At 41.8% G+C, this 15,386-nt stretch overlaps 1 protein-coding gene across 6 annotated transcripts in view; it reads right to left on the bottom strand.

Annotated features, from left to right (window-relative positions):
- Positions 1–9,749, bottom strand: part of LOC132977091 (transcription factor SOX-13-like) — a 30,802-nt gene extending 21,053 nt beyond the window's left edge. For 5 of the 6 annotated variants that reach the window (XM_061041484.1, XM_061041483.1, XM_061041482.1 and 2 more), the window contains exon 1: positions 8,491–8,612. In XM_061041484.1, coding sequence (XP_060897467.1) covers positions 8,491–8,561 — 71 coding nt within the window. In that variant the 5' untranslated portion in view covers positions 8,562–8,612. Of the gene's footprint in view, positions 1–8,490; positions 8,613–9,593 lie in introns of those variants that run through there. The other variant, XM_061041485.1, reaches the window with a different exon arrangement.
- Positions 9,750–15,386: the final 5,637 nt, after the last annotated feature.

A 15,386-nucleotide genomic window follows, 5' to 3' on the forward strand; every position in this document is an offset into this window, starting at 1 on the left:
AGGACACTTTAGATCTGTCTTTGATAAGCCCGTATCGGCTCTTATCATCAGCCAACCTTAAATGAGTTAGGATCTACAATAGCTTTTATTGTGACTGTGTTGTTACAAAAACATGAGGAACAGCCTGGCTTACTATCAAAGTGTGTGTTTGTGTGTGTGTGAGTGACAGTGACTAATGGAAGGTTACAGGAAAGGCAGACAGACAAAACCTCAGTGAGGGAGAAAAAAGGAAGAGAGGACAGGTTGAGTGAGAAAAGTTTGAACCACGGTGAACTTGAACATATCAACTCAAGCTTGTGTGTGCCTGTTTGTTGTGTGTGTGTGTGTGTGTGTGTGTGTGTGTGTGTGTGTGTGTGTGTGTGTGTGGGTGTATGGGGGTGTGTGTGCATGTTATTTCCCAACCTCGGCAGCAGGAGGAAAGAAAAACATGGCAGACAGCAGAACAAAACAAACAGAACACACAAGGGCAAAAAGTGCACATATATATTAAGAGGCAGAAAAAAAAAAAGCCATTGTTGGAGCCGGGGAACAAAGGAAGCCGGGACAATGGGGGAGAGGCTGACAAAAGCAGCCGGCCGCAGGAAACAGGCCGGATAACAATGCCAGCGGAATGTGCCGACCAACTCGGGAACACAACAAAAAAATGCAGAGCGCCACCGTTCTGCGGAAAGCATGATAATGATTAGAACCCTCCCACCACCACCACCACCACCACCCCACTTCACCCAGCTCTCCCAGCCCTGCACACTGTGATTATGAACAAAGCCACCTGTCTGCCAGGGGCCAAGGCTCCAACCCTCTATGATGTATGTGCGTGTGTGTGTGTGTGTGTGTGTTTGTGTTTGTGTGTGCACTGACTGCACCAATAAAACACGGCTAAGAGCCTGAATGCAATGTTAAGCCACACTACAGTAAACCACCTGATCGCCTAAACCACATTTAATAACTCTCACCTGCAACGCATGAATTAAATCAAGCAGTGCATACGTGACTTCAAAACAAGAGTGACGAGAAATGTGCGGCGGGGAAATTCTGGAGCAACTCTGATTGACTTTTATTTGCGGTCGGCTGCTCGGCACAATCGGGCCCATTGTTCTGCGCTGGAAAAAAAACCCAAAAAAACCTTCTTAGAATGTAAGGTGTACAGATTTCTCCCATGTTAACCGCCATGTTTACCTTCTTTGTTTTCTCAACAAACCATATTGTGCGTGTCACCCTGAGACCTGACGAACACATTCAATGCATTCTGTTCCCTCAAAGGAATGCGATTGTTCACTTTGTTTACGTCCATGTTTGTGAGCTAGCTCTGTTCTTGTTGGGACGGCCTGAAGGTGAAGTACAGCGAAATAAAACGACAACAGGTCGACTTTAACTTATACTGAGAAGTTTTGAAATCATGCTAGTTAAAAAAGTGCACATTTTGCCTGAATGCTTTGAGTGCATTTTGTTTTCCAGCGTGAGCACTTCAGTTGTTTTGCGAGGTTAAACTTTATCTCATTCTCCTTTCATCAAACATTTCTATTCTGTTGGGAGTGCTCGCTCCATTATAACAAAGCCGACACCCTCAGGGTTAAAGGAGTTACTGAATGATTTAAGTCTTAATGAGAGATTTTCCGCTTCACCTGTTGGATAAAAGGCGTAGCCAACAATTTAAAAAAACACCCGTCAATCAATTCAGATACACGCCTGACTACACATAACTCGGCCAACATCATCTTTATCTTTAAAATTTTACATGTGTAAATATTTCTTGTACCTATTATTGAAATCTTACTTACATTCCTATTCTATTTGATTAATATTTTTATGACTATTTTTCTACTGCTATATTGTATATTTTGGAGCAACTGTAACGACCGAATTTCCCTCTGGGATTAATAAAGTATTTCTGATTCTGATGTTAATTTTTGCTTTAAAAACTGGCTTTTTTTTTTTTTAATGTGACTACCAGGGGTCTTGGAGCCAGCCTCAAGCGGACCCTCGACGGACTGCAGGGTTTGCACTTCTGCATTGGCCTCATTTTTCAACACCTGAACTTGCCGCTTGATTTCACCGCAGGGCCACTTGACAGCCAAAGCTCTTAACCTGCGCAAACTGTGAGTGAGTGTATTTCAACCTGTGTGTGTGTGTGTGTGTGTGTGTGTGTGTGTGTGTGTGTGTGAACTGTGAATCATGATAAAACCATTTCACACAGCTGGTAGCTACAAAACACTGTGGCCAATAAAAATCCAAACGAGCCGGGCCAAGGACTGCACTCAAACTCATTTCATGAACCTGCTTAACCCATGTTGACCTCGCACTCAATATCACACACAGTCATCTGTTTGCATGTGATTTTTTATGTTTTATTATTTGTGATTGACTCTCTCTGGCCAAAATTTAAGAATTCTGAAAGAAATCTGGTTTGCTCTGTAATTCCAGTGAATCCTAATCTTAGCACTCCAGTCTATCAGCTGGCAACATGTAAACCCTTACTGATGTGTGTCACTGTCTTGATTCCTATCTTTCAGGTGTGGTGGAGTTTTATTTTTCTTCCGCTGAGTGTAAAGAAGGATTGAGAATGGAGGAATGAAGACAGAGAGGTTTGGAAACTGTTTAGTCAACATCGCTTCGGCCCCCGTTGGTATCAGCAAGGGGTTGATTGTGTGTGTGAGAGTTTTGTCCCACGCTGGAAGTTATTCCTGGGTCTCCCCTCCACGTTCCACAGAGGCTAGGGCTGTGGAGCTGCCACAGGTGGCTTTCACACGCCTCTGCATAGACTCTCTGTGTGTGTGTGTGTGTGTGTGTGTGTGTGTGTGTGTGTAACAGAGGTATGCACAGAATCTCAGCGACCCGCAGAGCTGTTGACAGCGAAGAATGCGTCAAGGTGTGTGTGTGTGTGTTTTAGAAGCACAAAGGTTTTTTGCTTTTATTATTTTCAAACAATGCCTTCAGCGTCTCAGACGAGAACAATGCAAACCAGTCTGGTTTTATGGCTTCCCCTCAAAAATCACTCCCATCAACTCAGACACACACTTCGCCTACCTACAGCTGACTGCACCCATGTGGAACGCGACCTTGTGGATGTATGTAGCGTATGCATTGCGTGATTTTTAAATAGCATTCGCTTCCTACATGGTTATCTGATTGAGGCCTGTTTTCCGACCACCAACAGTGTTGTTCGGCTTTTATAGGCGTGCACCACATGTGGCTAAGAAATCACAATAAAAACAAACCTCAGCACAGCTGCTGAGCTAAACAAAGAAGAACACAGTGACCAGAATACTTCCATTACAGGCTTCTGAAACTACTCATCAGATTAAAGTAAATAAGACTGACTTATTACTCACTGCAGAGCGGAGTTCAGCTCGTAGAGGGAATGACATGTTTGCTTCTAAAGATGTGATAGGACTAATAAAGGGCATGAAAAAACTACTGGAAACTCCAGAAAGCCGAGTGACAAACACGTTAAAGCTCCTGTGAGGCGTTTTTTAAAAGGTGATGAGACAGACTGGATTTCATACCAACACCTCTGTATTAGTAGTCAAAGCAAAAAGAAGATTAGATATCAGGATTGATTGTTTGTTTTGAATGATTTTTAAAGCCTCAAACCACTGCCAGGGGGGGAGGTAGCACAAAAAGTAACTCACTGCAGGCTGCGGAAAAAAACAGCATATTATATTTTCCACATCAAATAATTACAGAGTGAGGGAAGAGTTTGACTGTCATAAGATTTTCCTAAAAAGGATTACTTACACATGTAAAGGACAAAATCAGTAAAGAGATGAAAGACACCACTTTGTCCACAGGGGTCGCCAAAACCATCACAAACCGAAAGTTCCTTCCAGGAGCTTTAACTTCACTTTATTGATCTCTGGTTTATATTGGTGCACTTAAAGCTGCCCTGATAATTTTTGGGGGATATCAATAATGGATAAAAGCGTATGTGTAATGTGAGAGGTGTTGCACAAAGTTAAAGATTCAACAAATAATTGTCACCCAACTCTCCAGTTTTCCTGAACTCCAGGAACTAGTTTGGTCTCAGCTTGTTATTTCGTTATCTTTTCGTACCCCACAAAATACACAATGTCGCTTGGACTGGATGTCGACGCACCTGTTACGCCTCTTCTATAACGTAAAAAAAAGTCATTCCTCATTTGATCGGACATTGGATGTAGTAACAGAGGGCGAGATGCGGCAGTGAGCAATGTTGGATCAGGCGAGACAGAACAGAGCTGTGTGTGTGTGAAACTCCAGCTGCTTCTTAACAGGCTAGCTTCCTAGGGCTATACACTGTAACTCAATGTGAATTCACACACTGCAACATCAATATTATGAAGTTGCAGATGCAGTTTATAAGTACAGTACAAAGGCGTAATGACTGGAACTTGGTTATGGCACTATTGCGGATTCCGCAGTGTGTAAAGAGCTATCGTCAGAAAGTAGTGGAGCTCTGGTTTTGCTCAGTGGTAACTTAGCATGTCTCATGTACAGTTGCTTCAGCCCTCAAAGCGGTGCCTGCCTCTACTGCCTGTAATCCACCACTATCCATCCTCTCGATAAGGCATGAAAATCTCAACTAATAATCTTAAATAAAGTGAAAAGCAGCTTCTCAGTTAGCAGATAAAGCATGACAATCATGATTCTGTTGCTGCTGCAGTTGCTGTAGACTAGACCTACTGTATAGGGGGGTATAAAACTCTCATCTGCAGTTTGTTGTCCATCCATAACCCAATTATTCAAATCAGCAAAAGTGCCGTTGTATTTCACCCGAGGGCTTGTGTAGCCAAATATCATCTCTTTTTTTAATCAGCTGTTGTGCTAATCTCACATTAGCCACACATTTGAAAGCTATAGGCCAAACGATGTGAATGCATTCATCCAGGACTTCATGTGATAGGTGAAATGATAATATAAATGAATTTAAATGCATTCCAGATTGTTCTTATTCATATGATTTCAGTAAGTACTTTGGTGTTAATGTGTGGGTCAGCCCAACAGTAGTAAAAAAAAAAAACAGCTGTAAGAAAAAACGACATTAATTCCACAAAGTTTGATGAGCTTGGGGACTGAGGACTGCCACAGTAGTACTAAAGTAAGTAAGAGTCAGTAACAAAGTGCAGGGTGGATTCTTTAGGTGTTTTCATACATGCACAAAACTCCAGGAAATTTCCCAAAATGCTTGTGGTGAGCGGGATGTGATGAAGCAAACTGCATAACATTTTTACCCTGACTTTACTCACTGCCAACCCCGAGTCAAATTTAGGATTGAGGCCAGGTTGACTCAATGTGTCACGCAACAATCCAGGAAATAACACAAGAAAATTCCTGATGAGTGAGCTGGCATGGGTGTCTATGTCACGCGACATGTTGGCAACCGGTGCGATCTTCATGCATGCAATAAAGTTGCTTCATACTCCTCTCCCGTCACCAAAATGTATGTACAGCTCAGTCCTTGATAGTGAACCTTCATGTCACATTGATAAAAAGGCAAAAAATGTCATCTTTGCGTTGAAATCCTTTGCTTGGTCCGCCATTATGACACCACCATTTTTATGTCATATCCTCCTGAGACCCCCCCCCCCCTTCTGTCCTACAGGGAAAGTCTCCCGCTGTGAGGGTGTGTGCCATTTTTACATGTGCATGCCTGAAAACAATGCAGAAATGGCGAATAAGGCAACTGATTTGGACACATTGATGACAGTTTTTGTCTTTACATCAATGCTGGTGAACATAGAACATAATGAAGCAGTGTCATTACACGCGCAGAGATCACAATGGCCACGCGCCAGTCATGTGATGTATATGACATCACTCTCCTGCTTGCTTGCAGTGAAGTTCTTCCCGCAGGATTCTCACATCAGATGACCCCGACTCCTCCAAAATTAAATGACTTTTGGGGATTATTCAGGAGTTTTGTGCATGTGTGAAAACACCAGAACCACTTAAAAAACTTGACATTTTTAATAAATATAACCTGGAAATGTATTCATGCATATGTCCCAAATACAGAAGGAGGTAATATGCATCAAATGAGCTTTACAAAGTCCCTCATTGTGGCTTGCTAACAGTCTCACCGCAGTAATGGCTGTGCTGTTACAGAACTGCTCTGGTCCTGTCCTCACTGAGAACTTAAAGAGGGAGTTGATGGAGGATGACCGCAGACGGAGAGAGAACATGCCTCTGCGCCTAGATAAAAATCAACTCCTCTCCTGTGAGCGCTGAAAACTCTGAAACTCTACACTTCCCACGACACAAGAATCACTTCACACAAAACCTCAGTTACCCAACAAGTTGTTACACGTAAAAAAAACGACATTTCCCCCCCCAGGGGATTGGCAATGCAAATCCCTTCTCTTGTTCTCCCTTTCTTCTCTTCTTTTCTTTTGTTTCCTCTGTCTCTCTCTCAGTGTTTTTTTTTCTTCTTCTTCTTCTTCTTCCCCCCTCCCAACAGGAGCTTGTTGGATTTATATCGTCCTTGTCGCTCTCAAACTCTTGCCTGAGGCAGAATAGCAAAGAGAGAGCACAATAGACTGAGAGAGAGAGAGAGAGAGAGAGAGAAAGAGAGTGCCAGGAGCCGGTCTCAGCAGTTGAGAGCAACAGGATAAAGTGTTAGACATCTAAACAGGTTCACATGGTGATAAACAAATAAAGACGTCCCATTGTGAGCACTGAGACTGACAGCTGTAATGGCAGAAGGTTCCCTGCAGGAACAGAGCAAAGACGGAAAACCACAACGCGTCTGTCAGCTGGCACAAACAGAAACAATCCACCGTGGAATAACAACAAAAAAAGACACACATAATAATGCATCGCACACCCAAACCTTTGCATATTTCCAAAGCCGGATCCATCTGACCCCACCTGACTCGAATAATGTTCACAATCACAATCAGTAATTATTTTAATAAGAGCTGTCCTCTGTCTTTCCACAAGTGAATGTGTTTATAGTATATGCTATTTTTACTAATCATACTACTGTTTTGGAGCTGTTGTAACAAAGAAATTTCCCCCAATGGGAGATCAAGAAAGTTTATCTGTATCTCTTTTTCTCCATGAATAAGAAACTGTTCTCACAGATTGTTCAGTTGTCCGCAGCGTTTTTTGTCACAGAGCTCGCACAGTAAGTTTCCAACCTGCTAATGCAGTCCTGTTAAGACAAGTGTGAACAGATGCATAAACAAATGTTTGGGGAAATGTTTCACAGCTAGCAGTATTTACTCAGGGATGATAAAACAATCCAGCGATCCGTGCCAGATAGTGGCTGCCTGCCCACAGGGCCTGGATCGAGCCCATCGCAACGAGAGCCTCCAGCAAAGACTGAAACATCACTTAAAGAAACCAAATCTCATCCTCAATCTCTTTTTTTTCCTAAAATCAGCCTGTGACTTATCTGGATTCTGCTAACCTGCATCTTCTCCTTTTATTGAAAAATCAGAGAAGGGTGGTGCTTTGATCCAGCCAGCCTTAGAAAAGGAGGAATAATGTAACTTATGAAACTGAAAATCCAGTGAGGAGTTTTCCGCTGGTTATGAAAAATACTAAAATTCATATTGACGCCTCTATATGACACTAATGCCAGCAGGAAGTCAGACAATTTGTCTGAAAGCGCTGAGAGGGGTAGGTGTCAGCTCACAGCAGAAACAGCAATGTTTTTACCCACTGCAAAGATTCAAAGCGAGTGATACATTTGACTTTCTAGTCATACAAAAACCTTGACGAGACCAGCAACGAGATAAGAATTACGGTTTTCCCGGTGGGCGGCCAACTCGACACTCACCTAAGTTCTTGGAGGCGGAAATTTTTTTATCATTTGGTTTTGATCTGATGAATCATTTACTGATCATCTAAATTTCCAAGAGCAAAAAGTCATGTCTTCTTTGCTTCTTTCGTTAAAAACAGTTCAAACTTTTCTTTAACAATATGTTTAAAAAAAAGCAGCAAATATTTAGATTTAAAAAAAAAAAAAAAAAAAAACTTGATTCAAAGATGAACCAAACATTCTGCAATTGAGTTCCTTTAAAGCTCCTGTGAGGAGTTTTTAAATGATTATAAAACAGACTGAAATTAAAAGCGATGCCTCCTGACAACCTGCGAGAGAAAACACGACCATCATGAACAAAACTGGCAACATCTATAAAGTTATTTTTAAAGCTTGTAACTTCTGCCGCGGGGTATAGGTGCCTGACAAGATGATTTACAGCGCTCTGAAAAAAACAAGCTTTTCTTTTGCACTTTCAACAGCACGTGAGTGTTGAATACACTCTTAAAAGAAAGCAGGATATGCTGTGAGAAGACCCTGCATACACATATACAGGACAAGATCAGTGAAGAGATAAGAGGTGCCGTTCTGTCCACAGTGGGTCGACACAAAAAAGTTCTGCAGAGAAGCTTTAAATCAGTAATTGTTGCAGCTCTACTAGAAGGACACACATGTAGTAAACTGTGTAAAAATCCCATCTACCAGCACACAGTGAGCATTTATCCCTCCATCTTTCCTGCGGTACTGACCTGTTGGGGAGTGGACTTGTGGAGATCCAGCAGCGCTCCCACACTGCAACAAAGCTGCTGACACAAGTCATAGTTACCGGCTCTCCCTCCACATGTAACGCCCATCTTCTCTACTCCTCTTTTACCACCGACCCAGCCAATCCCTCCCCACCTTCTTCTCCTGCCCCCGTCTCTCTCTAGAGAGAGGGGGGGGGGGAGTACAAAGAGCCTCTTCAGATCCCACCGAACAAGGGGCTTCGTTTGCATAATTGGCACCCTGTTGCAGGTAAACCGTCGCTGCAGAGCCAACGTGTGTGATAAACATCAAACATAAACTAATAACAGGATTGCAGTTTGATAAGAGCATCATCAGACCTGAAAACTTGAATTATGATTCCCTGGATGCACGGACTGAAAGTCGGGGACAGCGGGGTTGGAGACACGACAGCCCCCGAGGTGTTATGACTGTGGTTTTAAAATAAAGCATCATGGGGACAACACTACGAGATAAGACTTCACAGATGATGCTGTTTGATCATGTCTCGTAAACTAGTAAAAGGAGTGTCACATTTCCATCCAGAAAAAGTTACAATTTGCTTGTGACTTCTCCAGTAATATGCTAAATACTTGTGCTAATGCTATATCTGGTGTCATTTTACACATCAGAAAAACAAAAGCTGTCATACAAAACACTTTGAGGTATATGATTTAGAATATTGGGATTGTTTTTGGTAGAAGAATAAATATGAACTAACTTTCCTTTCACATGATGAATTTTCAATATTCCTTTTTGTTTTTTTTTGCACGACTTGGATGCGCCTGATTGGGCGGCTTCTATTGCAATACACTGAAAGAGTAAATCAGGAAAACTACACTCATATTAAACAGGATATTCCGGCGACATGACATGCACGACATCCTGTTTTTAATCGTTTTTTTATTGATTATATTGATGTTGTGTTTGAAATGTATTTACTGGTTCTAAATGTGCCACCTTGTTTAAATGACAGATATCTGCACAAGCCAGTAAAAAGGCACATTTCTGCTTTTGCATGCAAAAATCTGCCAAGTTGACACATCTGTCACAGAAAATGTTATAGTTGTACAAAAGAATTCTCACTTACCAGAAAGTCTGTGTTCTTAAGCCACCTGGGATTTCGGATGTCAGCCTTCAGGGTTCAGGCCGCCCCTCTCCTCTCCTGATGGGGAGGAAAAAGAGTCCGGAACTTCACCTTCAGCGCTGAGTTCCTGATGTCCGAGTATTGCGGCGATTTCTGTTGAAAGAGAACCGCATCGTCAAAACCTTGTTTGAGTTGACTGAGAGATCCCAGAAGAAAGGAAGACGCCACGTTTTAGATACACTTACGGTGTAGAGTCAGAGTCAGACAAAGACCCAGCACACACAAAAAAATAGCAACACATTGCTTTCAACTTTTTTATATACTTTTCATTGATAGCATCCTATCAAAATATGCATACACACTTGTTTTTCCCAAAAGACCTAGTATGATTTAATTTAATATTTGCAAATCTCATTTAGACAACCTTGCACGATGCCCGCCCTGAGATCTCAGATGCCCCACCGGACCCCCAGGTTGGGATCCAATGCTCTACAGTTGACACTCTAAAAGGCCCTTCATACATTATTCTAACCACCTGATTATGCTTTGATTCAGGAAAATGAGCAAAAAGTTAACATATAGAGACTTCAAAGAGGGTTTGATCACAGCTTAACGCCCAACTTTACAGACTGCAGAAAACTCAAGAGCAGTGCACGACAAACAGCGAAGTCTAAATGTTCCAGTTCACTTCACTGTCTTATTCTTTGCTGACAAAAGAGCCTCTACTGCCAGATTAATACACTCGGCTGTCACCCCTTCTCATACTGTGCTTTTAAAATGTTTCCATCAGTTTACTTTGCTTTCGTTCAACCACCACCTGACTGACTTTTAGACAAATTCAAAACAGTCAAACTTCAAGGCCTTCCAAAAAAACACTTATCCTAAGATCACACTGGCAAGAGAACTCTCAAAGATTTTGGTGTGCATGTTTTGGGGCATTGAATGACATATTTCTATTGGAGAGGTCGAAAGACACATCCATACACACACACACACACACGCACACACACACATTTCTCAAACAATGCTTCCCTGCGCTGCCTCATTAGAGGATGGGCTCTCAGGACCGAAGACACAAAAGCCTGTGCCCTCTTCTCCTTTCCTTCCTCTCTTTCTCTTTTCTCTTGGCCTTTTGATGTCAAGGGTACTGAGCCATAAAAAGTGCATAGTCTGAAGAATAGGCTCATCAGGAGTACACACTCAGTTTTCTAATTTTTTCCTCTTTTTTTTTTTTATCTTGCTGAGTGTGTGTGTGTCTGAGAAGTGAGTACAGAGAGCTACAGCCCCTGATAAGGTGCTGTTGTTCTGTGGTCGCCGGTCACCTCATCACACAAAGAGCAGAGCTGGGAACTCCAGCACTGCGATGGAGCGATAGAGACATCACAAAGACGACATTTTACTCCCCTGTTCCTCTTGGAGTCCAGGGGCTGCCCCACACAGGCCCACCCAGTGTACACACAGACATTCTCACACTTGTATTCACTGTCTGCAGCAAATGAACTGACACCAATGTGTATCACTTGTGTTGTATGATCAAAGTTCGGAATAAACAAATCAAATCAAATCAAAAATCCAAGTGCCAGTTTTTAAAGACAAGATGGTTTCAGTTTGGGGAACGGCAGCCTCAGTAAATTCAGCCAGATATAGAAATATATATTTCAAATTCATACATCAGGGGTTGTTTTAAATCAGAGGTATCTGTTTGGGATGAATAAAAGTGTTTCTACCAATCATCGCACACCTAACAGCTCAGTGTTAAAGGAAGAATGTGCGACATTTCACACATAAATACAGCAGAAATCAAGTATATTCTCTGTAAATGTCTCCCTGAGTCATGACTGTCTACAATGAGTCAGAAGCCTGAGTCCCGCCAGCCGTACTGTTGTTGGAGCTGTGTCTACAACATGTTTACTTGCATATAAAGTTGTTTTTAGTCAAGGACTAGAGGAAAGAAGAAAAAAACAAGCCTACTCAATGCTTACTTGAATGTCAAATAAGAATGTATGAAAAAAAAAAAAGCCTGATTCTCCGCCCATTCATCCATCTTTTCTACCGCTTATTCCAGGTCGGGTCGCAGAGGCAGCAGGCAAAGTAAGTAAACCTTCCCTCTCACCATCAATGTTTTCCAGCACCATGGGGAATCCCGTTACCTAGCCAGACGGGATTTATAATCCCTCGAGCGAACTCTGGGTCTACCCCAGGCTCTCCTCCAAGTTGGGTTTGCTCGGAAAAACCTCCAAAGGGAGGCGTCCAGGAGGCATCCTAATCAGAAGCCCAAACCACCTCAACTGAATCTTTTCAATGCGTAGGAGTAGCAAGCTCCAAGCTCCCCCCTAATATCTCAAGATTAAGATCATGTTTGTTTCTGTTGACTGAAATCAAAATTGTTGCCATGTTTTTCATGTTCAAAAAGCTGAAAAACATCCTATTTAACTGTGAGACATTTCTTTAAAAAAGAAACATTGGATTTTGCTAATAACCTTAAAAACAGTAATTTCATTTTCTTCAAAATTATACGGAAATTATTTGGAGTGCAGCCCTGTCCAACGGAGCAGTCTTAAGATTTTGACGTACTTGTCTAACGTAAATGGCAAAACAGTTTTTAAAGGTTTTACAATGACAGAAATATCACTTTGAAGAAAAACACAAGGACTTTTTTAAGTGGTGTCAGAGAGATTGTGAGGAGTGTGTTCAGTAATCGTCCTAGTCAACAGGTGTAAGAGCACCGCGCAAAGTTCACAGCCTCTCCAGACAGCAGGAGGACTGTTGCTGCTTTACTGCAGTGCTTTCAGGCTCAGGTTGTTTGTGGTTTGAAGCAGAATTAGTGTTTCAGTGACAAGAAGACAAGAAACAATATGACAGGATGAGTTATCTTGCTGACAAGACATTGCAGCGCTGACGAAGAAAAAACACTTTTCCTAGCTTGAACACAAAAAAAGAGATTAAAAAAAAGCTAAACATATCAAAGGCATTGTTAGAATACTTCTAGTACTTATATGCAGGATGAGCCATATGATCCAACACACTTTCTTCACTGATGAATCATGTTTTTGGTTGCGGGCTGTGTTGAAAGCTATTTTGTTCATTCTGTAGATTCAGAAAAAAAATGTCTAGATCCTGACATAACATCAAGTATGAGAGACAAATACATAATATGTGACAGAACACACGATAAATTCAGAACAGCTGTGACTTAAGGCACATTTTCTGATCTCAAACATAAATCATGGTGTCATCTGCATATTGATTGATTTCAACACCATGACATCATCAAGGGTTTGCGTGTTATCGCATAGAAGTTTGTTGGAAGTCAAAAACTAAATGGCTAAACAAGACAGAAAAGGAGGATTTATCCCTAAAAGCTGTATTTGTTTGTCTCCTGACCTTAAGAGACGTTAACCAAAGCCGGGCTCAGAGCTCACGATTGGGCTGATACTGGTCTTTGCTAAATGTTGCTTAGTGCTGTGCTCCTGGTGGATTCATGTTGGGTCTTAGTAGATAATATAACAAAGACTGAGGCCTTTTATCTACTTTTTGTAAAGTGTCTTAAGATCAAAAATAATTAGGAACTGGCCCTGTACAAATAAAATTGATTGATTAATGGTCTTGCTATGAGGTTGTGGGGGTTTCTAGGCCTTGACATCACCAGATTCTTTTGTTTAAGACAAACATCAAGTAAGAGAGACAAATAGATAATATGGGACCGCAGACAAAATAGATTCAGAACAGCTGTGAAGCAGGGCACATTTTCTGATCTCAAACATTAAGCATGGTGTCATCTGCATATTGATTGATTTCAACATCATGACATTAAAAAGGGTTTGCGAGTTATCTCATAGAAGGTTGTTGGAAGTCAAAAACTAGATGGCTAAACAAGACAGAAAAGGAGGATAAATCCCTAAAAGCTGTTTTTGTTTGTCTCCATCTGTGACCTTAAGAGACGTTAACCAAAGCCGGGCTCAGAGCTCGTGGTTCAGCTGACACTGGTCTATGGTATATGAGCCATTAGGACCTGTTTTGGACAGTAAAGTGAAAGATTTTCACATTAATGTCATATGTAGGGGAAAGTCAACAAGAACAGCACTAAAATACCAATAGGATGATAAAATGTTTAAATATGAATATGGTAAGAACGTTACAACGTCTAATATAAGGACAGAGCGATCAGGGACCGGTGTCCTTTGAACCTGTAGTTAATGTCATTAAACAAATTCAGCGTGATGTCAGTGATCCAACAGCAGAAATGCAATACAACAAAGAGAAAAGAAATCTATTCATTAAACACTCTCCTCATCTTCACATGCTGCTTTCTCAGCCACCGCTTATTTGAGAATTACATTTTTAACCCCATTTTTTTTTTAACAATTTAATATATGTGCACACTGTTTTTACTCTAAAGGTTATCATGTGTTCTCAAACTTAGATTGAAAAATATATAATCATTGGTAAGATATAATACTTTATTTTCATAGATCAAGCTACTTGAAATATACAAAAAATGTAATTTATTTTCCTCCACATTGACTGTATATACTTTAACAATGTATTTTTTATTGCATACGTAATGACCATGCAATGCCCTTCTATCAAGTATATAACTTGCTGGTAATACATCCACCCTTTTTACTTCTTTATATCCTGAAAGACCTCTTAGTTAAATAAACGTCTGTCGAGTATTATAAAAAAGTTGGAGAGACTTTGACGATGTCTGAAATGGATCAATTCAATATCCACTTGTGCCTTTATATGTTCTTTATCTGATCTATATATTACAGTTACATGTTAACCATGACTGCTCTAGTGCACTTTATACGCCTCTCTCTCCCTCTCTCTGTCAAAGGCTTTCTAAATAAGACGTATAAATAGGCTGATGACACAACTGCGCCCTTCACAAAGACATGGAGGAGAAAGAAAAGAGGGGAGAACAGGACTCTGGCTTTAGTCATGGCCGCTTTATTCTTCTGCTTTTCAGAGGCACAGGTTAAAAGGCAGCCTCTTTTTTTTCTTTTCATGCCTCCCCCCCTTCTCATCCCTCTTTCTCTCCCACTCTCCCCCCCCTCTCGTTCTACAAAACAGGTCGGCTATTGTGGCGGCTAGCGAAAGGCTACTGTGGCATTTATCTGAGAGGAGTAGGAGGCGGGGGGGGGGAGGAAGACAAAACACACTCCCAATAAAGAGATAGAACAAGAGAAAGGGAAGAAAGGATGCGTATGAAGGCCACTTTTTTTTTTTTCTTCTTTCTTCACAAAGCCCCCCCACCCTTCCCACCCCCCTACTCCTTCAGGCTAGCGCAGACAAAAGAAGGCCGGACCCTCACAATGTTCTCTCTCCTTTAGCCCGGCACACTTAATATCCTCACTCCACTCACCGCGGCTCCTTGAGAGCGCCCACGTGTGTGCAATGTATGTGTGTGTTTGCGTGCATGTGAGTTTTATGGAGTTTGTAATGGTGGTGGTGGGGGTCTATGTTTGCTGAGGGTCTTATAGACCAAGGGGCCAGGGCTGCGAGGTGTTACTATGGAAACGCCTTTGAGCAGTAAGGAGCACAACAGGTGATTCTGCTGAGGGCCTGTTCGTCTCAGCATTGAGAAACGGCAGGAGGTCTTTGCTGTGTGTGTGTGTGTGTTTGTCTCTCTGTATATGTGTGTGTGTTCATGTGTTTCACAAGTATAGCTGCTTATGCTCCTAACAACTTAGTGCCATTGGTCTTAACCAGCTCCAATAAGCCGGGGATCATGTCTGAAGTTGGCAGACGACCGCCGTAATGGCACGCTGCCTGGCTTTGCAGGCCTCGAAC

This window comes from Labrus mixtus, chromosome 7, assembly GCF_963584025.1.
Source record: "Labrus mixtus chromosome 7, fLabMix1.1, whole genome shotgun sequence".
Lineage (NCBI taxonomy): Eukaryota > Metazoa > Chordata > Actinopteri > Labriformes > Labridae > Labrus > Labrus mixtus.